At 38.3% G+C, this 23,009-nt stretch overlaps 1 protein-coding gene across 3 annotated transcripts in view; it reads left to right on the forward strand.

Moving 5' to 3' along the window:
* BEAN1 (brain expressed associated with NEDD4 1) overlaps positions 1 to 23,009 on the forward strand; it is a 60,883-nt gene that overhangs the window by 25,863 nt on the left and 12,011 nt on the right. For all 3 annotated transcript variants that reach the window (XM_074839924.1, XM_074839926.1, XM_074839925.1), the window contains 2 exons: positions 17,916 to 18,125; positions 20,674 to 20,815. In XM_074839924.1, the coding sequence (XP_074696025.1) occupies positions 17,916 to 18,125; positions 20,674 to 20,815 (352 nt within the window). The remainder of the gene's footprint in view (positions 1 to 17,915; positions 18,126 to 20,673; positions 20,816 to 23,009) is intronic.

Here is a 23,009-nt window from a genome sequence, read left to right on the forward strand (position 1 = left end):
TAGCAGAATTGCAAAAGAGATAAAAGCATCAAGGGAAAAGTTTTCCTTTTTTCCTGTTTTCTACCATCACATAACCCATGTAATATTCATTAGTAGTAATTGCTCATCTTAAGGAAACAGTGTGCTGGTAATTCATCCCTCTTCCACAGATTATAGGAAGTGCAGGAAAAATATGCACAGTTAGATGTGACTTAACACAGAGCATAAGACATAGATGATATGCCACAGAAAGTGCCAGTTGAGTGCAGTTTAAATGACAAGTCACTTCAAGGAAGAGCAGAGTTAAGGTATTGCCCTTTTGGTTGCCAACTTATAAAACACATTCAGTTAAAGCGCCACTCTACTCAGATGCATTGGTGTGTCAATTCACAGCCTCAGTGCAACCATCTGTCCTCAGAAGACTGCAATGCAACTTGAACACTGCCAGCCCTTTCAGTAGGCACGCAATAGAGTGTTCCCACAAAATTGGATCATTCTCGTACTAATAGAGTTCAGCATGGGATTTCATGACTGAAGAAGCCAAAAAAAGGGGTCACAGTCTCTGTGCTAAAATTGTGCACATTTAGTTTATTGTTCGGTGCTTGAGAAATTGACTTGTCTTATGAGAGCTGCAGACATCCTAATGAGTTGGTGTTGGATAACATGCTACTCTTTAGCACTAATACCATGCCTTCCCTTTGAAAAGGGAGCAAGCATCTACACTCTGGATGCCAAGTTCCTGATACATCATCTTTTCTACTGGGACAGAAAAAACTATGTTAGATATATAGGCAGGAGATTTCCAGTCATGTAGCTGTCCATTGCACTGTAAAGTCCAGCAAGCACCATGTCCTCCCCACTGCAGGACACTATTTTATCCTAACAGGGAGCTAGCTACACAATGCAAAATAAGTCCACAGATTTTCCTTCTGTAACCCACCAAAAGCCACATGCCATGTATATAAGGAACCACAATGCCCTGCCACATATTACTTAGGAAAATGGGGCACCAGAGCAGAACTCTGCAGCATCAGAGTTATATGGGGATAGTTCTGCTCTCAGTCTACTCCCGTTAGCAGTTGTTTCATCCAAGTCAGAAGGGAAGAGATGAGTGAGAAGCCTGCCTCCTCTGTCTCCTCCGCAGTTATGAAGGACAGGCAAACTGGCATTCACCAAATGGAAATAAAACATTAAAGTCAGCATCTCTCCTACCACTTTATGGAAATGTGAAAACCTTGCTTCAGTCTGCTAAGTTGCAGTGAAAAGAGCCTAATTTTATCAGTAGAAATTGCCAACAAGAATGAGAAGAGTTCATTATTAAAGGATGATAAGTGAAAGCTAAGATTAAGGCTGACATTAGGCAAACTGATTTCATATTAATCTTGATTTGAGATCATAGCACAGCAACTGTTTGTGATAATATATGTATATACACATTTGTAGGAGGCAGACATGGATTTTATGGGTTTGATGTGTTCATATTAAATTACCTTGAGTAAGAATCCAAAGGATAGTGTTTATGGAGTAAACAAGACTAGTGAAATATTCCATTAATTCAAAGACATCAATCACAAATGTCACCACATCCCTACTGTAGAAAGCGGCTCTATACAAACCTTACGTACATACTGATCAGGCCCATGGCTACAACCCATTCCTCTCTCCCCAGGCCTCTGAGCCCCGAATTGCACACTGCAGCCAGGACTGCTTTTTGTGATAAGGCAACTAATCCTTTTAACCCAGTCTTTGACATAAGTGAACAGGCTAATGACTGAACTTGCTGCATCTTTTTCCTCTTCCCCTTAAAAAAGCTGTCCTGTGCAAGGAGCTAAGACAAGGCGCTGGAGAAGAAGGAAGAGGTGTTATTGTTTTCATTGGCTCTTCAGTGTTAACTACTGGGACAAATAAGTTGAAAGCATTTTTATTTGGACAAAGCTTAATGGAACAACTGGTACAAATGATCTTTGAAAAGAAAGATCCCATTCTCACAGATGAGGGTTTGCTTACCATGTCCTCCATGATTTCCTCCTTCCACTCAGGAAGGTATTGTCACCCTAAAGAAGCCACATCTAAACCAAATGTGACAGATCAACTACATGTTATTCCAAGGTTCAAACACCCTTCTCCCACATTTATTATTGTAATTCAATACCAATACTGAAGGTTAAGTATACTGTCTTTAGAAGAACATATTCATTAGAATTAAAAATTGTTACTTCAAGATGAGGCAAAACCTTGAAGTTAGATTTCTCTGCTTAAAAATTGCTTTTAGAGTTTACCAAAAAAAAAAAAAATAGTAAGACCAAAACCAATTTGCCAGAATCCCAGCGGAGAAAAATAAAAACTTCATTGAAGAAGTACAACCATAACAAAAAAGTATCTTTTAAATCTAATTAAGTAGTCTTGCAAATAATGATTGTAGTTATGCTCCTAACTTATAGATGCTTGCATGGATGAATAATTAATTTGATCTCATACCGTGACCATGTACATTAAACCTGCACAAGTAGAACTGGTATGAATGCAGTTTTGAAAAAGACAGCATTCCCCCAGCACATCCTACTGACATCCAGCTCATTTGGAATCCTACCTCAGTGAAGTATCTGCTTCTTTGTAATTTCATGTTTGGGAATAATTGAGAGATGAGCAGATAACTGAGCCAGTACACAATATAATCTGAATGGACACTGTATTGATTCCTTCCATAATGAGTCAGGAACTGGTGGTGATGAAGACTTGTTCAGATAGAGTAGTGGTAATGCAAGAGAAATTACAGGGTACCCGTGCTTCATCAGTGATATCTACCTCAGTCAGTGGGAGAATAAAAAAAGAAATCTTGTGCTAAATTAATCAGAGGAAATAGGACTATAATTCATACAGTCAGTAATCATCTTGACAAATATTGTAAATTAATGCATTGTGCATTGTTCATTACTTTTTATCTCAGTCGCAGTAATTTTCTGAGGCTGATATGTATATGTTTCTCTTCTCAGAGTTTCTGGGTTATCAAACACTGATAAAGGGCAACACGAGGAAAAAACATACGCATTATTAGGCTATCTCTAATCTTTCTTCACAGACAGGGTTTATCTCCAAGTAACATAGGAGATGAACAGGAGCTTTCCTTTCAAAACCAAAAAGCTCACTGCACAGTCTTAGCACTTCCTGAATCAACAAGGTTGCTCACACCTTCACAAGCATTCAGTGCTTGCAAGCTCAGGTATATTGTTAGCAATGAGGCCATCTGTTTTTATCATCAACCCTGTCTTCCTTGGCCCAACCCTAAAATCTGGTATTTTAGGAAACTATGCAGCAGCTGCTAGTTAGAAAAATCTGTGATCTCATCCCCAGAAGGACTTAACAAGATAGTATTAACAAGTGACAGAGTAAATATGAATACATCAATTATTTTAATAATCCAAACAGCATGATATTTCTTGTATCATATGCTGTCAGCACAAGGGAGATCAGAGGATCTAAAGTGAAAGTCCCTGCACTGTATGATATTCAGTACAGCCTTTAGAATAAATTGTAGTAGAACATGCACAGGCTGAACATTATAAAGCTGTAGGTGTAACTCCATAAAACATAAAAATGTTAACAAGGATAACCACTAGCACATTTCTCCAATTAATACCAATGCAGAAGCTATCTAGAAGGCAGCAGGGGTTCAAACAGGATTTTATTTTTGCATAGCATTCATACCTTCCTTGGCAAAGAATTGCAATCTATCCCTTTATCTCCAGTAGCTAAAAAAAAACCAGCCAAAAAAAAACCCACCCCAAAAAACAAAAACCACAAACCAAGACCACACATACACAAACAAAAAACCAACCCACACAAACCAAAAAAAACACACCTAACTTCAGACCACATTCCCTTACCAATTTACAGTGGAAGGCAGGACCTCTTCCTTCTCCAAGTCATGAGCAACATATCACTGTAGTACAGTTTCAAGAAATTAAGACCCTTCAAAAGATACTTTGTGATGCACAAGACAAGAACGAGGAGTTAAAGGAATTATTTGATACATGCAGCGATTTCAAGTCTTTCCCATTCAATGTTTTTCCTCAAGCTTCAGGACAGTGGGCACTTCAGATTAAAAAAAAAATTAAAACAATCAAAAAGCTATCCACTTCCCATTGCCATTCCAACTGGCATTTTGCCAGTACAATTATAGTTAGGATATGCTGTGAAGTCCACAGTTTTATAAATTCTGAGAAACAGCTGTTCACCTGCTACTCCAAGGTAATGTAATATTTCAGAATTGCTATGAGGCAATAAGGTAAGTCTGAGTTTACATCTTGTCTCTACAGCAGATCAAAAACCTACTGTTAACTTTTTAATAATTATTATGAGACTCATCTTGGTTTTTACATATTTCACTTTCCAGTTATGATAACCACCAGGAGTTCATGCTTACATTAAAGCACAACACCTTTAAAGATATAACAGCCACCATTTCTAAGCTTATTTTTGTTCAATTTCAGCAAATTAACAGTTATTGCATTGCTCTTGCTTTAAGCAACTGAAGTTCAAGGCTTCCATTTTGTCTTAGCATTCACTTGGTTCACACATTCAGCTAACACTGATGCAGACTGGAGGTCTTTGGTGGAGGCCTCAGATTTCAGACATGTGTCTCACCAGGCTTTGGACAGGTGACCTGTGGAGATCACTGGGGTAAAATGTGGATTCCAGCCCTGAGGTTCAATCATGGTTGTTACTTGGTCCCCTCCAAGAGCCATAGCACCGTTTCACAGGAAAGGACCAAGTTTTTACTGCTGTTCAAAGCTCTGTGACTCTACTGCTTTTGGAAGGGATTTTCCCCCAGTCTTTAATTGCAAGACCATTATGAAGATAGTGTCCAGCACACACAACACATATCCCATTGTATTTTGCTAGGATTTGATATTTCTCTAGTAAACCTGGAGCACCATTCTTCCCTTTTTTTTTTTTTTTTTTTTTTTACTTTCAGTGCTACATCACTTTCATGAATAAGCCTTTTTCAGAATAGCATTCATTTTTCTCCAGCTCACATATTGTATTTCTACTGTGTTGTATAAAATAGGAGCTATTTTCATGCTTTCAATTTCTTCACAAAAAAAAAATTATTGTCTACTAATGCAAAGAGTATAAAATTTCAACTTGTTTTTAATCTTTAAATGTCTTTTAGTCTGATTGTTCACGCATAAGAAACTGAAAATGTTCATATATTCACACCAGAATTGAAGTAGCAGTATATCCAGCTATCTCATGCAAATATTAGTCCACATAAGAGCAGATGCGTACAATTTACGTATCTAAGTTTAGCAAATCTCTTTGAGATGGTGATAAGTTCTTCTAATGTGAACTCTTTATATTGCCCTCATATTGAAGGACATTCTGAGTTCTCCTGTATCAGCAGACTATAATGTAATATGTACCTTTTTGGTAGGAAAGAAGTATGTTCAGTTAATTTGAACAGAAGCATCTTAACTGGCCACACCATGTGAATCCTCTTGGCCTCATTATGAGCCTAACAATGTAACTCTTAGCTGCCAGCACCTAGTTAAAATGAATAATTAAGGCAGATAAGAGGAAACTAAAGAAGGGGTTCAATTTTTTTTTTTATTCATTTTTAATTTGTTAATCAACCATTGTAAAAGTCCTTGCTGTTAGCAAGTATGTAGATGAAAATCCCTTTGCCAGTCATGTGTGATCAGGATAAGCAGGGACAGAAATAACATCCTTTTCTATTACAAAGTTGTTTATATCTTTCTCCATATGTTTGCCCGTGCACTTGAAAGGGGTAGAAGAGGGTTTGACATCGGCCTAGATACTAGTTTCTCCAAGAACCCCATAGCTTTTTTCAAAAATTCTTTTTTTTTTCTCCAGTGGGTAAATGGGAACAATTTAACAGACACATTTCCATTATGAATATTAATAGAAGTAAGAGAGGTAGGATGGTTTGCATACAGGCATGTTAGGAGTTAACAACAGGGCTCAGGAAGCAATCAAGCCTCAATTTGTGCTACAGTGGTGGGTTAATAGTCAAAGGAAGATCATTCTGCCTCATCCTAAATGGCAAATTGTGTCCAGAGATGAAATCACAGTTATCTGATAAACTGCAAGAACAACAGTTAGTGACCTTTAACATTGGACTAAACATACAAAGCACATCTCTTTGATGTGAGCACCGCTACTGCGAGAAGGTGGAAGCTGGATGGTATTTCTCTCTCCCTGTTGTTCCAGACAGTATCCCTGAAAGAGCTTTCATTTAGGTAGTCTTATCAGAACCACCCCTGCAGTGCACACTTATTTTCTGGGACTGAACCATTTTCTAGTCCCTTTTGTTCAAAAGGCCACAAAAACTAGCTAGCCTTAAAAACAGTCAGTATTCCAGGTTGAGACATTGTCAAGGGTGCTCTGTGAGCATCGCAGAGGTTCTAACCTACACACAACACCATTCATTACAAAGGGACTTATAAAACCTTTGTAATTCAAAATTTAATCAATTTTACCATAACATATAATTATTTAAATGGAGTCTAATCTAAGAAACAGTGTGCTCACAGAAAAAGCCAAAGTTCTTGTTCTAGCCTTACTCTGCATCTTTCTATTATTATTCTCACTCAGTCTCATTCAGTAGCAATGAAGAACAATGCACACTGCAAGTTCAGTTTCCTTTAGAAATATATTCTTTTGTTTAAATCCCCTTTGAAAATAATAAATAGCCTAGTTTTAAGAACAGGGAGGAATACCCACAGCCTAGAATTCTAATTGCCTGGAGAGAAAATGGTGCAGCATACAGAGATGTTTCTCAGGGCATCTGTAAATATCCTTCTTAGTGTATGTCTTCTGTTTGGAGAACAACCCAGGACCTCTTCCGACTTCCCAGCAAATAGGAAGGTGTAGCTATCTCCTCTCTAGCAGCTATTATATTTACCCTATGTTGAAACAAGCATAGTGGAAACTACCTTTTATATATTAAAATACACACTGCAGTTTATATAGAAAGGTAAAGAAATATACTTTTCTAAAGGCTACACTAGACTGGGCGGGGGAGTTATTTGTTTGTTTGTTTTTAAAATCCTTCCTCTGCCATCTCAAATGGAAGAACAACCAACATCAAATTATTTAGAAGAAGGAACTATATGGAATATATGAATTAAGCTATATATGCAAGGCAGCAGAATGTTGTGCTACTCCAGCAGAAACACCACTGACTCTCAGCTGGGGGGAAGTTACTTTTTCCAGCCCTTCAGTGCTGAGAGTCTTCTCTCCTCTTTAAGCCTGACTCAGCATTGCTGGCCAAAGATAAGCATGGGAGAGGGCAGAAAGCATCATGTGTACCAGTCAGCCCCTAGACACTGCACAGCATATACAGGGAATGGTGTTTGCCTGTATGGCAAGTCCTGCACTCTGATTTACCAGTCCTCTAACCAAACGGATCTTCTATAGTAAGCAATAGAGATTTTAAAGAAAGGGATTTTTCTTCCCAGTTTTTTGAATAGTAACATTTGAGTAATTTAATTTCTATAGATCTTCCAGTGTCCTTCAATTTTGGTGGCTCCTTTAGCAACAAAGAAAAACTAGGTGATTGAAATTGTCCCAAGAATCAATATCTCTTTTGCCATTATTGACATTCCTGCAGCTGTCTAAGCCGAAGTCCTAGTCCTATTCGGACAAAATCTGAGGGAATGAAATCGCTACTTAATGGTATGAGAAAACTCCTTGATTTATGCAGGCAGATACCATTGTAGCTTTTACAGATACAAAGGATAATGTAAGTCATACTATAGGCTTTGTATACTCTGTGACATCAGCACCATAATTCATATGGACTTGCATAACAACACTGCAGAACCATTTTAATTATTTTAAAAAATTCAAGTCACCTTGAAAGAAAGACTGAGATATATCACATATGATATCACCTCTTAAAGAAAGATCTTTGAATTCCAGCATTTGTTAACACATTTCTATCTTAGCACCCAGTTCCTTACATAACTAGCTAGATCAGTGTTTCAGTTGTCATTATTTTCTAAGCAGTAAATGTCAATCATTCCTCTACATATTTTTCTTAGTCGATAACTACTACTGAAGACTGGAGATGAGGATGGAAAAAGAAATAGGATTATTTCAATAGAAAAAGTCCTAATTAAGAAGCAGCACATAGCCACAAGCACTCTAGAAGGAGTGTTCAAGGTATTTATAAGATGGATATGATTCCTGAAGCTCAGTTCGTAGCTCAATCTCAGAGTTTTGTTGCAGATACCATCTTTATTAGCTCTTTTCAAGTTTCAAATCATGTGAGCAGGTTAATGATTGCTGAAAGATGATGGTTAATAGAGCCAATTGAAAAGTTCAGTGCAACACAAGGAAAATACAAAACTTCATAATTAAAAAGTCTCATAAATTTGAGCCGATTTAATAATAATCAGAAGTGGATAGCTGATTTAAAGATTCATAAATGCATATAGCAGGCAATAGAACACAAGTCAGCTGCTCTCCAGTTAGAGCTAGCCAGAATTTCATCACTGCCTTCTCATTTTCTCTATAATGGTAGAAAGTAACGTTTGTAAAGAAAAGAACTTTTCTGTGGAAAGTTTTGGCTTTTGGGGTTTTTTTTCCCCCCAATATAGATCAGGTTTCCTGCCTGGGCCCCATCTTCTGTGAGCTGTCATCTGCCCTATAGCTACCTCTTTAGGTCACATTAGGTATAGTTCAGACAGAGCTCAAACTCCTGAAGAGAAGATATGAGCTGTGACATCTAGGTCACAGTTCAAGCAGGCAGACTGCTGAGGTAAAAATGTAGAATTATTTGCCAATTACATTTTTTCAAACCTTCCCCTCTCAGAATAGAAAGAAAAATTACTATATTGCTACATTTTTTCCCAAATTATATATGAGAAGCTCATGTGCCAAAATACCAGAGTTTCTCACAATAAAAAAAAAAAATCACTGCTTTTGCCCCAGTCAAGTCACTACCAACCTAAGTTGGATCAGAGCTTATGAAGGTAACTTTACTTTAATGGGTAAAATAGGATTCTCATCATACTTATTTCCAAGCCCTAATACAGATTTTCTGAAAAAAGTAATAGGTTCGGGTCCTGCTTATAAAATTGTATTAGTTCAAAGTTGTTTGTATATGAGAAAATAGGGGAAGAAATATATTGTCCATCACAAAGTGGGCTGTTATACTTCCAGGGTGATTTGTTTCACTGCAGTGATATTTATCATGTTGATAAAATAGACCGTGGATCTGAAAATTGGAAGATTTTTCCTGTTAATTTGAAACAGCACCTATACATGCTGCTGTGACATCAACATAATACCCTAAAGCCACAGCATCTGAAAAGATTTATTTTCTGAGCCCTTATGCAGCCACATTCTCTTTGCTTCTGACAGTCTCAATTTGCAGGCTGCTGGTGATCCAATCTTATTCATTCTGGTTCTATAATAAGGATGTCAATGCAAGAAGAGAAAAGTCATTATCTGATAGCCAGCAGACATGATAAAAAGGCAGAGTTAGATATCTCAGAGGAAAGGCCACCCTTTCTACCTTGGATGAGCTTCTCAAGGTCATGGGTAGCTTTTGTACCTGTAAGTACGCTCCAAATTCACGTTAAGCTGAGTGCATCAGATAAAACTGAAATGTCCCTATCACACAGTCTCATGTCTGAATAAGGTTTTGATTTTTTACTATTAATCAGTGAAAAATTTTAATTATGATTAGAACATAAACATGCAGTGAGAAAGATCAAAGAGGCAATGTGAGCTGTGCAGAAACTTAGTCTAAATTTATGGGTCTGCCTAGTTCATGGCATTCGTATGGGTTTGGATTATGTCAGAGTCAGAGAGAGACCTGGGGGTGTTGATTGACAGCCGGCTGAACATGAGCCAGCAGTGTGCCCAGGTGGCCAAGAAGGCCAATGGTATCCTGGCTTGCATCAGAAATAGCATGGCCAGCAGGGACAGGGAAGTGATCTTGCCCCTGTACTCGGCACTGGTGAGGCCGCACCTCGATTACTGTGTTCAGTTTGGGCCCCTCACTACAAAAAGGACATTGAATTACTCGAGCGTGTCCAGAGAAGGGCAACGAAGCTGGTGAAGGGTCTGGAGCACATGTCGTACGAGGAGCGGCTGAGGGAACTGGGGGGGTTTAGTCTGAAGAAGAGGAGGCTGAGGGGAGACCTCATCGCCCTCTACAACTACCTGAAAGGAGGTTGCAGAGAGCTGGGGATGAGTCTCTTTAACCAAGTAACAAGCGATAGGACAAGAGGGAATGGCCTCCAGTTGTGCCAGGGCAGGTTTAGACTGGATATTAGGAAGCGTTTCTTTCCAGAAGGGGTTGTTAGGCGTTGGAATGGGCTGCCCAGGGAGGTGGTGGAGTCCCCATCCCTGGAGGTGTTTAAGAGTCAGGCTGACATAGCGCTGAGAGATATGGTGGAGTTGGGAACTGTCAGTGTTAGGTTAACGGTTGGACTGGATGATCTTCAAGATCCTTTCCAACCTAGATGATTCTGAAATTCTGATTCTATGCTGAAGTATCTCCCCCAGTAGCAATAATCAGGCAAGACTAGTTAACCACTTGTATAAAAAGATTTTTACCTCAAATTTAAAAACAGTAATGAATATCATCTGGTTTGAGGAACTGTTTAAATGTCGCAGTTGCAGCAGCTGACAGCAAAAATTTATTTATTCATCGACTTTGTCAAATAACTACTAAGTACCATTCCAGAAGATAAGTTATCATCAAGCACAAGTTAATGGGCTCTCATAAGCAGTACGTGGATGAAAGTTTGAGCTGCAATATACATGAGCTAAACTAGATCAACCAGTCTTTAATCTATGAATATGTACACCATGCGATGCCCTTTACAAGCCACATTAAGGTAAAAGTTTGAAGCAATCCCTATACGGTTATTATTGAATATCAATTGTAGCTTAAGAGGCAGCTTAGTTTTACGTGTGCAAATCAGAAAAGCATACAGAACAGGAGGACAACATATGATTGGCCCCTAGGCTGTAGATAGCAGAGGCAAGCAGTGTGAGAGAATTAAATACGCTCCTGGGCTTCCTGAACTGAAAATTCCTTTCCCTATACTATTTCTATGGCTCTTGTAAAACTGATTTATAGAGAGGACATTTCCCAGATTATTCTAGTCTTCCACTCATTTGCTCAACTTTGCTACAAGATAATAAGATAAATGCAAAAGGACCAATAGCATTGCCTGTTCTTAGCATCATCATCACTTCCTCTTAAACACTATTTAAACATTAAACATACCAAGGTAGCAGTTCTTACCTGCTTCCTCTATCTCTCTAGAATATAGGAAGAATCTGATGTGCAGTGTTCCCATAGCTGAATGGGTATAACCGGTGAGTTGATGGTTTTATTCTTTTGGTGTTGGAAACACACAGATGTGAGTTTGCATTGTAGCATACAGTCTGTGCTACTGTATAGCTGCTTTAGAGGGTAAGAACCCAAACATTCAATGCATTCCAGTGTTAAGGCAGCACTACCTAATTCACTACACTTGACACAAGCCATTGCTGTAGCCATACCTACAAACCCCTTTCTTCAGTGACCAGTTTTCCATCCTCCGTACTTTTAATGACAGCTACAAACTCTCTGTACTTACTCAGTTTTTAAGTCTTTCTGGGTCCCTAGTTATTCCTACCTTAATAAGTTGCCATCACAGCTGCTGTAGATCTTATATGATGGAGCACTTAACAATAAGTGTGCCAAAATCAATCTTTCACCAGAGGCACAGAAGGTCGTCTTGTGAGAAGACAAAAAGTGGATTGCAAGAAGTTATTTGAGGAGAACATACATAGTTTCCTCCCTATCCAAACTGGTCAGAATTAGTAAAAAGCACAGTATTTTCCTCTTTTTTAGAAGGGGGGTGGGGGGGGGAGTATTTGGTTCCACTTTCATCATTAAGTGGGACTCTTAACCAGGGAGTCAGAAGAACACATAGATCCATCCAGAGTGTTCGATGGAAAATGTGCCGATTTCAATATCATGTCTGACAGAGCTGAGCTATTCTCATAAGCCTTTCCTTTGACAGAATTACTGATTTTTTTTTTTAATACTTTCACTACACCTAGAGATTGGAAAGGTTAAAAAAAAATAAAATCAAAACTTGTTAAATTGCCGTTCCATTTAAAACTGGCAAGTTGTTTGCACCAAAATAAAAGTCTGAACAAAGTATAAATGTAAATCAAATACAGGCCAGATTTCGATCGGCAGTCACCCCCGATGTATACTCAGGATAACCAAGTAAGGCCCATAAGCAGATGACATCCTGGCATTTGTCTAGGGTAAGTGAGAGATTCCAACCTTCCTCACGATCCAGATGGAATAGCTTTGAATACAACAGAGACTTCTTTTTTTCCTTTTTCCTTCTTTTTTTCTTTTTTTTTTTTCCTTTTTTAAAGATTTACCTCCTATTAGGCCTTTGCATTCAATGACTTGAATAATATCCTTCTCTCCCTTGCTACAGTGATGCTCCGTACAAAGCCGGCTCCTGCGATCCAAAACCTTTTTCAGCTTGTTTTTCTAATGCACCTACCTTACTCATTTTGTGAACTCCTGCCTGGCAGCTACAGAAATAAGCAGTGTGATAGCAGCCTGATAGCTGCTACAGCCAGAGGCTTTTTCACAGTACAACAGCAAGTGTAGAATCCAATTAGTCACTCTTGGCCAAACTGAATCATCTTTGAACAGGAACTGCTCATAAAGGTAGAATCAACAAAATCTTCATCAGTTCCACTAATTTAACTTACCTGTGTGCCTCACTGGGACCTTTCAACTCCTTGCCATCTGTCAGTCTCCTCCCCTCCATAAAGAGAGTGCATATTCCAACACTGTCCCAACCAGGGATTAAAAAAATAAGGATATCAGAAACATGCTTTCAATTGCTTCACTGTTTGAGACACTTTGCTGTGATAATTTAAAAATCAAAGCTTACTATGCACTACCCTATACTGAGCTTCCTCCTACTCATTTCCAGTCCTGTACACTTTGTTAATATAGCATATTTAAAGGTAACAGGAGGTGCTAGATCATCAACCCAAACCAACTTGTACAAACCTGGGGAGTACATGTAATACAACGTTGTTCTGTCAGTGTGCTTCAGCTCCAGTTCAGCAAGTAATCACTAAGCCCATTCTGTCCTCAGGCAAGGCTTAACTGAGGCTGGCAGGGATGTAGAGGTGTATGATTCTGCACACAAAATTTTTCCAGTACAACACATCAGCACTTCTTCATGAGCTGTTCATGTGCATTTCAGTCTGGGAAACAAAACCACTCCATGTCTCATCCTCTTCACCAGTGATAACATGATTTATCTATCATCTTTATTAAGATAATAGATTTTAAACTAGGGGAAGAGCTTTGGTTATCTTAATAAGATCCAACTTTAAATCATCTCTGATCTTTAAAGGGAACAAAGAAAACCCTATCAATTACAGAGACCACTGTGGCTTCACTAGAGCTGATGTGCCTTCCGAAAAACAAAAACCCCACAACTATTTCAAGTATGAAGAGAAGTGATTTTCATTTATATGTAGTGCTTCCCTTCTGTCTTATCTGGGATACAAGCAGGTAAAAGCCAGTGAAGAAGAGAGAAGCCACTTCTAATAAAGGGCTATATCTTGGATGAACCAAGCTCCCATGGCAGATCTGCATACCAAGACATTTCACTCTGACAGGATCTGACCCAACTGAAACTTCAGCATTACTTACTGCCAAGTTAGAAAGGGATAAGAATACAGGTTAATGAGGAGAAAGCACGACATACGCCAAAAAAGTCAAGTCGTACTACACCTCCTTCAGTTACATGGAGTTACTTTACAAGTTTGTCTGTTGAGAGGCAGGACCACTGAGTAAAATAATATAATGTGATATTTAAGGGATTTTGCAGGTTGATAATTTATTGCCTAACACTGGATAGCATAGGCAATTTTCCACTAGTACTCTCATCCTAAATTAAGTGTTCACTCAGCCACATGTGCCCCTTGCATTGTATTCACAGCTGCAACAGCCAGCATGTTCCGTTTGTGCTGTGTCTGGTTACTGACACAACTCCCATCGCTGGATAAAAGCAATGGTTTGTGCATCCAATATAATTCATATTTAGAGGATTAGATATAAAGTATTAATATTTATGCACATATTGTTTACAATTTGCAGTTTCATGGAAAAAAATACAACTTGCCTCAAAAAAAAAGTTAGCACTCTGCTATTGCTGTTATATTTATGTTATGTTAAATTTATATATTATATAAATTTACAGATACTTCTATTCTGAGTGAAAAACATACCACTTTTATATACAGACATGTACAGTTTCTCAAAAGGAGATGTATTTGGATAAGAGGAGAAAAATTTGTAAGACATTCCTTTGCCAAAAGTAACATAAACAACTTTTGCCCCCAGAAAACTCAAAACCAAAGAATTTATATCAACATAGCATCTCATTCTGTAGTTGTTAGTCACCTGAGCAATTCCCACAGTAGTAAGTCAGTCTGGAAAGTCTGGAGGACTAGACTCACAGTGTCAAACTGAAAATAATACCATAAGAGAAGTTTATCAATTGCATATTGCTTTAGGAGCTAGGCTAAGGGGAGTTTTATTCATTCCTTCTAATAAGAGCAATATTGCAATATATCACGTCTTTACCAGAGACTGTGTTCAATTAGATTAAGAGCATAACAAAAGAGAAAGATTCATGATGGTGAGAAACAAGAGATAAAATAGACAAGATTTGGAACAGCTAAGGAAGCCCTGGGAACATGCTAGGTAAATGGGCAGTCTTGAAATAAAAAATAACACCTCAAGTACAAGTGGCGAGTACAAGAGAGAGTACTTGCTGTTTGAAGTCACTGCTAACCTGTTAAATTCCTATAAAGCAAAATAGGACCAAATATTAGTGCTCACACTGAGTGGCACCACAGGAATCTCCAAAATAGTCAATGTGTTAAGATACCAGCTGGCTTCCACACACAACTAAAAAAAAAAAAAAAAAACACCAAGAAAACTAGTCTACTCTTTTCTTTAGACAGTCCCTTCCTGTTAAAAGGATCACTTAGAAGTTGTCCAAGTTTCACAAGATCAGGAAGCACTCACTGCAGCCTCTTTTCTTTCCCACTGAACTCGACAGGAAGTTTATCACCAACCCATTTCAGTAATACTTGACTTCAGTTTGAAGACCACAAGCCTAATAGTGCATCGAGCAACCTCACACCCCAGGCTCATGTTCTCATTATGAGGGCAAAGTTGATTCTTTCCTCTTACCTCTTTGCAAGTCAGCCAAAATTACCAATAAATTACCCACCAATACTTTCAGTTCAGGGGTTAATTCCCTGCAATTGTGATTTAAACTAATTGGCACTGCTGTGATATTTCCATCTTTCAAAGTCAGACTTTGCAAAAATCTGAATAAACAAGGCTCTGGAAAGCAAGTGGGAGTACACATTTGTTGGACATATTACCAACAGAGATAGTTTTTAAAAACTGTACAAATGAGAAACACGATTAGAATTTTGTAAACTTTGAGAAAGTTTAGTTCTAGTGCAAGAGCCATAAAATTAGCAGAATCTACCCCTCAAAAATACCCCATACCCAAAAACTCTTTCTACTAAGAGTATTAAGTAGGACACTTTTCCATAGCCTTTTTGATTTAATGCTGCAGAATCAGTTTAATTTTCAGAAAATTCAGTTTTCTCTTTTAGCATAAAATGCTTTGTAAAAGCTCAGCACATTTCTTGGCTGTCTATCTTAATTGCTCATAAAGATTCTCAGCCAACAGTCAAGTGCTTCTAAAAAATTAACAAAAACCCTACTACATGCTAATTCCCCAGTTTTTTTATATTTCTAGTCAGTTCGTTCAGTGTCAAGCGTTAGCCAATGATAATATACATTGGCTTGAAGCCATCATCTTCTTTTTAAGCTTATTGTGACTGCAAGGCACTAAGTGGTATATCCCAAAGGAAAAGAGCGGGGAAGACACCGCTGAAAACTATCTGCTAACATGTATCCATGTAAAAAGTCCTTGCACTTCCAAAAGCACATATTCACTTCACAGAAGATTCAAAAGAGCAAAATTTTGTTAGCCTTAGTTTCTGTAGGAAACAAATAATTTATCTGTTCAACTGGCATATAGCCAGATATGAAAATATATCCATGCCATATTTGAAAGCTAGTCTTGGTACATATGCACCTCCAATAATTTCTTGCATCAATAAAATTCTGGTTTACTTGGTATATAGTCTGATCCTCAGCAGCTAATGGGGTATTTATTTTTAATTTGGGGGAGTGTGTTTGTTTGTGGGGGTTTTTTTAATAAACTGTGGATTAAGGATAGGAAAATGGGTGCTTACTGCAACTTGTTTTCAAGTTACATTTACTGCATGCCCAAACATTTGTCCACAAATAAACATACAGAGCCTTTTACTTAAGCAGAGATTCTATCTGCCGAAATCCTGAATCCTTTTTCCCATCATTTCTAACATTTAGCTCCCCTCCCTTAGCACTACAATCCCCCATAAATACATCTATGGGAATTAATTCACATGTATAATCATATGTCACCAGTGGAGGAAATTTACTGTAAATTTTGATACTCTCTCGTTAGCTTGTCTCAAAAGGATATTTGACTTAGGAATAAATTACTGGAGTTATTCTGACTTTTCATAGTTTGGAATATTCTTGCATTTTTCATTTTTCTCCCTTAAGCAGATTTATTGTTGAACTTAAATAGTACACCTAGAGATTTTATTCTAACAAAGGAAAGCAGTTATAGTTTTTGCCGCATACAACATGAGTGGATTTCAACCAAAAAATCAAAATGGGGTGGAAGTAAGAGTAGTAATGTTCCAGTGTAGAACTGCTTGCCTGGAGCAAAGGCGCACAAGCCAGATAGAGCTCAGCTCAGTCTGCAGTCACCTGGTGAAGCGCAGGGTGTACCTCCTGCACCACAATACTTCCACACTGTTTTAAGGTGAGGTCTGCCTGCCCACACAGCTCCTTCCTTACACAGTATCAGGCCAAACTAGGGAGGATGAAATTACAATGACCTCACCAAACCTAAGCTCTCCACCCGACATATAGCCTGTTTGAACACTAGGAAAGCCTGGACTAAAGCACAGATTTGGCACCATCCTTGGGTTACTGTTTAAACACACGGAGGAGCCCAAAGGGCAATAAATTAAGTTTATTTACTTTCAGGTTTTTAATTAGTAAATTTTAAGTGCTCATTGTGATGGTTTTCTATTTCAACAATTTATTAGACGTTAAGGCCAAGAGGACTGCCACATTGCCCAAGCTTCTGCCTAATAAAAAGCCATGTCTTGGATGAAAATCTAGTGCTTCACTAAGAATCTTACTCTGAATAGTCTCTTCCCTCCTCTGCTCCAAATCAGTTTCCTGGGATGCTGACTCACCCCACAAACTAGAGCATGCCCTGTGCTACAGAGGCATTCTCCTCTGTTTCACTCTTGCCCAAAACTTCCTCTGCAAAACCTTGGAGTCTTTTCACACCTAGTAACAACACACAATTCCTCTGTTCTGCTTAGAGCCCAGATTTTTGAGTTTTCACATTCCTCATTGTGCACTGAAGTCCTTTCAGCATCAATCAATTCATGATACAAAGAATTTTTCCAGGAATAAGAAATCAAAATTATGCAACACACATCACTGACTCCAGCAGGATATTCCCCAATAACAGGGAAATGATTGCCGAGTGACTCCCCCAGAGTCAGTTACTAACAGCTCCAGAAATTAGTCTAATAAATAGGTTGTCCATACAAGCGTGAATTCATAACACAGATCTGTCTCAGGCTGTCTCTTAGGGCTTTGAAAGCCCTTCGTGTTGGCATCTGTATAACCACACTTAGTAAATGTCTCTTTTCACAACTGACATGTTCTTTTTCTCTGTGCCATACAGAAGTTCATTTGAACCAGAGCAGTCCAACCAGTGAATTCCCCAGCTACAGTGAAAATGGAAATGATACCAGTTTACTTGTTTCACCCCTTCTGGTGGCTGGAGTAGTGATCGGACTTGTGCTATTTCTATCCTGTGTTACAATCATTGTTGGCAGTCTGCGAAAGGACGGACGGTTAAGACACCCACATCTGAGGAGAGAGGCTGTTTACGGTAAGATAGCTAGTCACAGCAAGATAATGCTTAACTTTATTAATATCTGGTGCTATGGGCAACAAAAAGCATCTGGCTGCTGTGCAAGGGATAAAAAAATAAAAAATTAAAAAATAGGATAAGTAGGTCACAGGCAGCTTTGCAGTTTAATAACATCTTTGTGCTGGCCCTGAATTCACATATTATGAGCCCCATAGTTAATGGTTAACATTAACAAGGCCAAAGCTGACAGCATTTCTTAAACAGCTTATTTTTCCTTGATACAGTCTAAGATTTCTTCTCCATCGCTAGACTTCTGATAGCTTATTTTCATATCCCATTACAGCCTTGGTGTAGCATATAAAGTAATTTCTATTTGTTGGAAAGCTAGGAATGTTTTCACTTCTGTAGTGTGCACCAGCCTACAACCATGATTGGGCAATTACTTCTTTTCTGATCACAGAAGTTAATAACTGGATATAAACAGAACAACAGGGCATCAAAATGTCGTTATAACTGTCATCATCATTAAAGAGACTAGTTTGCTATCAAAAAAATGCCAATTCCTATCCCCCTACCCTCCAACAAAACCCCCCGTACTTTAAAAGGATTTGGGAATTATATTTTTGGCCAATTTTGGGTTTCCTGACCAGAAGTTAAAAGCTACTTTGTCAAGGAAATGACATAATCTGATTATTCCTATATTTAAGGAAAAAACAGTTACAGAAAGTTATTTTGTAAGTCTTCAGTTAGTAAAACTTCAAATGATAAACGGATTAATGAATTGAGTGGAGCATCAACAATTATGTCATCTGTGGTTAGGCTCATATATCTGCAGTTTCTTATGAGAGTACAGTTCTTTGCATATTGCTGAGGTTTTTTCTTTATATAGAAAAGATAATAATAGTGAGCCATATAAAAATGCATTGGCTTAAATCTTGATTTCACTGAGGTACATGAAGTATCCACTGAAGTCAATTTAACTTCATTTAATTATTTGGACCAGGAATTTTCATGTCTGAAACAAACACATTTTCTGGGATAGTTTGTCCACCTGGAGCCAGGAATAATTATCTGGGGCTTTTCCAGAAACATTTATCCAGATAAGTGAATAATGTCTGTGTTTTGGGAATAAATTTTAGACTCTAAAAAGAATGAAATGCAAACTCCCATGGTAACATACAGAGGGAAAAAGGAAAAAAAAAAAAAAAATCCAGAAAACTACTGTCTACTATTATTGTAACATCTATTTTTTCTACTTTTCAGCAGCTACAGTTAGGATTAAATGGTTAAACCCAGTTTGGAGTCACTGTTTTATCCAGGAATAGCAATATTTTGGCATGATAAAATACTGACCATTAAGATTCAATCACTACATTTAAACCTACTGCTATGTTAATTTCAGCTCCTTTAAAAACCCTGAAGCCAGGTGAAAACATAAAGGACAATTTTCAAGCTGCTTGTTAGAAATAACAATGCTAGAAAAATGGGGGGGAAAAAAAAGCATGGTGCTATTTTCAGAGAAATTCAAAAGAATAATCTTAAACTAAATTGTGCCAGTCTACTCAAGTGAAAATTTTACATTAGCACATGCCATCCTAGTATCTCAGCATGCTTCCACTGGCCAGCATGGGAGCAGTGGGAGTCTCTGTGAAGTTGGCTTCCATGCACGATGGACTGGATTAGTCCTGGTAAATTCCTCACAAAGACATTGGCAGAGGTGAAAATTGCCAGGAGGAACAGGCAGCTCAAGTGAGTCCTGCCCTTTACCCTCTATTGAGAGAGACCCTACTTCAGTATCATTTTAGAAGCTGGCCCTTCTCTCCAGGTACTATTTTAATGCATCAAGTGAAAAGGAGGGATCGCTTTATTTGGAAGACGACTGCACGGGAGTGGAGATTGCTGCATTTCCACAATTGAGGACATTCTTAGGGAAATCTACCCCGGAATGTTGAGCATTAGTTAACTATCCTATAAAAGACAGAAACCAGCACTAACTTCTTGGTATTTGTGGAGCTATGAAGCTCTTGCATGAAGGCGTTAAGAAAGCCCTGGAACAGGCAGCAGGATTATTGTCTCTACTATTTTCCAGTTTTTCCCCTTTTTGTGAGTGTATTTGAGAACTGCATTTTCTCAAGACACATACCTACAATCAAACACCTAAGCCTCCTTTTAAAAACCTTCACAGAATTGGCAAGATTTCAATGTATGCAACTCCTGGGAACTTCAGCAATCCTGATAATGTTTGAAGCTGCATGCAGCAAAACCAACACTCCTTTTCAACCTTCAGGCCACAAGAGAAACTGTAGACACTTGCATCTTGTAGGGCATCATTAAATATGTAGTCCCTGTGCCATAGCCTGAAATGCCACGGTTCATCTAGAGATGATGCTAACTTGCTCTTAAAGGAATAGAATATCCTGTGAAACCTGATTGTTCCAGAATACCAGTAATTCCCCTGCCTCAGGTTTTATTTTCTGATTTATGGCAGTGCTATAAACAGTGATATTGTCTCAGAGAATCTACCATGGAGGAAAAGAACAGCAAGTATTAATTGCTTGTTTTGCAGCTCCAGATGGCTTCTCTTATGGTGGCTCTTTTGGAGAGCTGAGATCCACCTGCATGGAGGAGTTTCCCCCAGCTTTTGATTTTGGTTCCTATCTGGATACACTTTCTCAGGTCAACGTCATGTATCCCGATTCACCACCACGGTAAGCTCTTCTGTAAGATTCTGAGTGTTATAGTCTTGCACTTACAAAGCCTGTTAAAGAAAACTGCTAGACCTATACCCACTACAAAAATGCAGGTCACACAAATTCTAAATGCAGACGGACTTTGTTTAGTTTAAGTTCCGTAGCAGAATATCTCTTTGTTAAAGAATGGTATGTATACAGCCAATTCTTATTTACTAATATTCACATTAAAATTTGTTATATTGATGGCATATAATGAAACACAGGCGTAAAATTACTTATGAACATCTTTCTTTGAAATAAGTGATTTTACAAGTCAAAGTTTCACTTCCAGGAGAAAAATATATACTTCTTTCAAGAACTTTCAGGTTACATTTATTACTGCCCTTGAGACTGTTCAGATCAGAGTAAACAGAAAAAACGAAGCGGGGGGTGGAAGGAAGAAGCACAAGAAACCTTTAAACCTTTCCCTATTTTTCAGCAAGTCTCACTTATCAGCTTTCTTAACCCTAGTATTCTGTCAGATCGCAGAACTGAAGAAAACATACCTTTCTGACACACCTAGTAATTGTACTTAACCACTTAATTTAGGATAGGGAGAAAATTGTTTGGGATTGTTCATCTTGTGAAGGAGGACAACTACCATTTTAGCTGTTTAACCCAAACCTGCTCTGGAGAGCCATAGTTGCCTGGATTGTAGTAGCAACTTTGGAGAAGAGCATCCTCCAAATATCAGGGGAGGTATCAGCATCCTTCAAACTGCCTGGGGAGGTAACATCACTAAAAGAGGCTGTTTCCAAAGACAGTTATTCCAGAAACTATATAGCAGCTCCTTCCACATTTGTGTGCCTGCATTCACAGGATACAAGAACAGCCATCACAAGTGACGAGAGTTGCACTTCAGACCATCTATATCTCCTCTGTGTGCCTCACGCACCTTGAGGTTAACAAATGAAGGAATTCAGTTACTCCCTCCAATGAACCAACAGAAATTGTTTTAAACAGAACATCACTTCAGGCTTTCTGTAGTGCTGTATCTTATAAACAGCAAATAATGGGTGAACAGCCATGCCCTCCTTATCTTTTTTTTTTTCCTTTTCTTCCTTTTAAGCAGACTCTGTTTTGAGTTAAACCAATATAAGACCAGCCCTTTTCTGGCTGCTTGTATACATATGCAATATACAACAAATCAGTAGTATGAACATACAATATATAAATCTTTGCTTTTTTATTCTATGCATGTTCTACAAGCAACCCTTTATGGATTACAGAGTCATACTATATAATAAATGGGCTTTTAGAGATGGTGTAAATATTTTAGCAGAGAGCTCACATGTGAAAAATTATTCTCAGCCTGGCATCTAAATTTGTAGAACTTCATATAAATCCACTTAAAAATTTAGACTGGTTTTTGGACCCACACCCACGAGTCTTTACTAATAAAAACCAGCCAGCTGACACCCAAGCAACAGCTTGAGTGAGCAGTTGGCCAGATTTCTGAGAACAAGCTCAGACTCCTGTGAATAATCTCTGAGAACATAATTCTTTAGCAGACAGGTCTCCTAAGATTATACCAAAGGTTGCTTCCATTTCCCATTTGAAACAGGCCCAAAGAAGGATTTTCCACCTCTGTAGAGTTACCTGTTTGGAAGGAGATACATGAGTGATACAGGATAGCACTAGATGATCTGTGCTTTCCTGTAAAAAAAAAAAAAAAACTCTCAAGCTACTTCTGTAATAAGCCTGGCACAGGTTAACTATCTTGTGTCCTACCTTGTTCTAAGAAACTATTGTGAGATGTCAGTCCTAGGATCAGAGAGACATAAAGGTGTCCAACCACTGCCTCCTCAAGATTCCCTTCTGGGCTGAGTGGACTGCATCCCTGAGGGGCCCATGATCTGACTCTGCATACACAAGGAAACACTGCTCATCCCAGTGATTGCAGTTCTGCAATAATCTGTAAAGATTATTGTTAATGGTTTTGCTGTTTTCTCACTGCTACCATAGTTCAATATTTTAGAAAAAGTAGCTTTGGCAAATCATCAAAATCTTATTAAGTTTTATATCTTAGCAACGCAACTTGGAGAAAACTTCAGGAAAAAGTAGAGCTTAGCAGATGGCTGAAAGCAAAGCTACGTAAAGAGACATTTAAACTTACTATTAATACATTATATAGTCCATTGTAACTTTCTGTTCAGAAAAGAACTGGTTG

This window comes from Strix aluco, chromosome 14, assembly GCF_031877795.1.
Source record: "Strix aluco isolate bStrAlu1 chromosome 14, bStrAlu1.hap1, whole genome shotgun sequence".
NCBI lineage: Eukaryota > Metazoa > Chordata > Aves > Strigiformes > Strigidae > Strix > Strix aluco.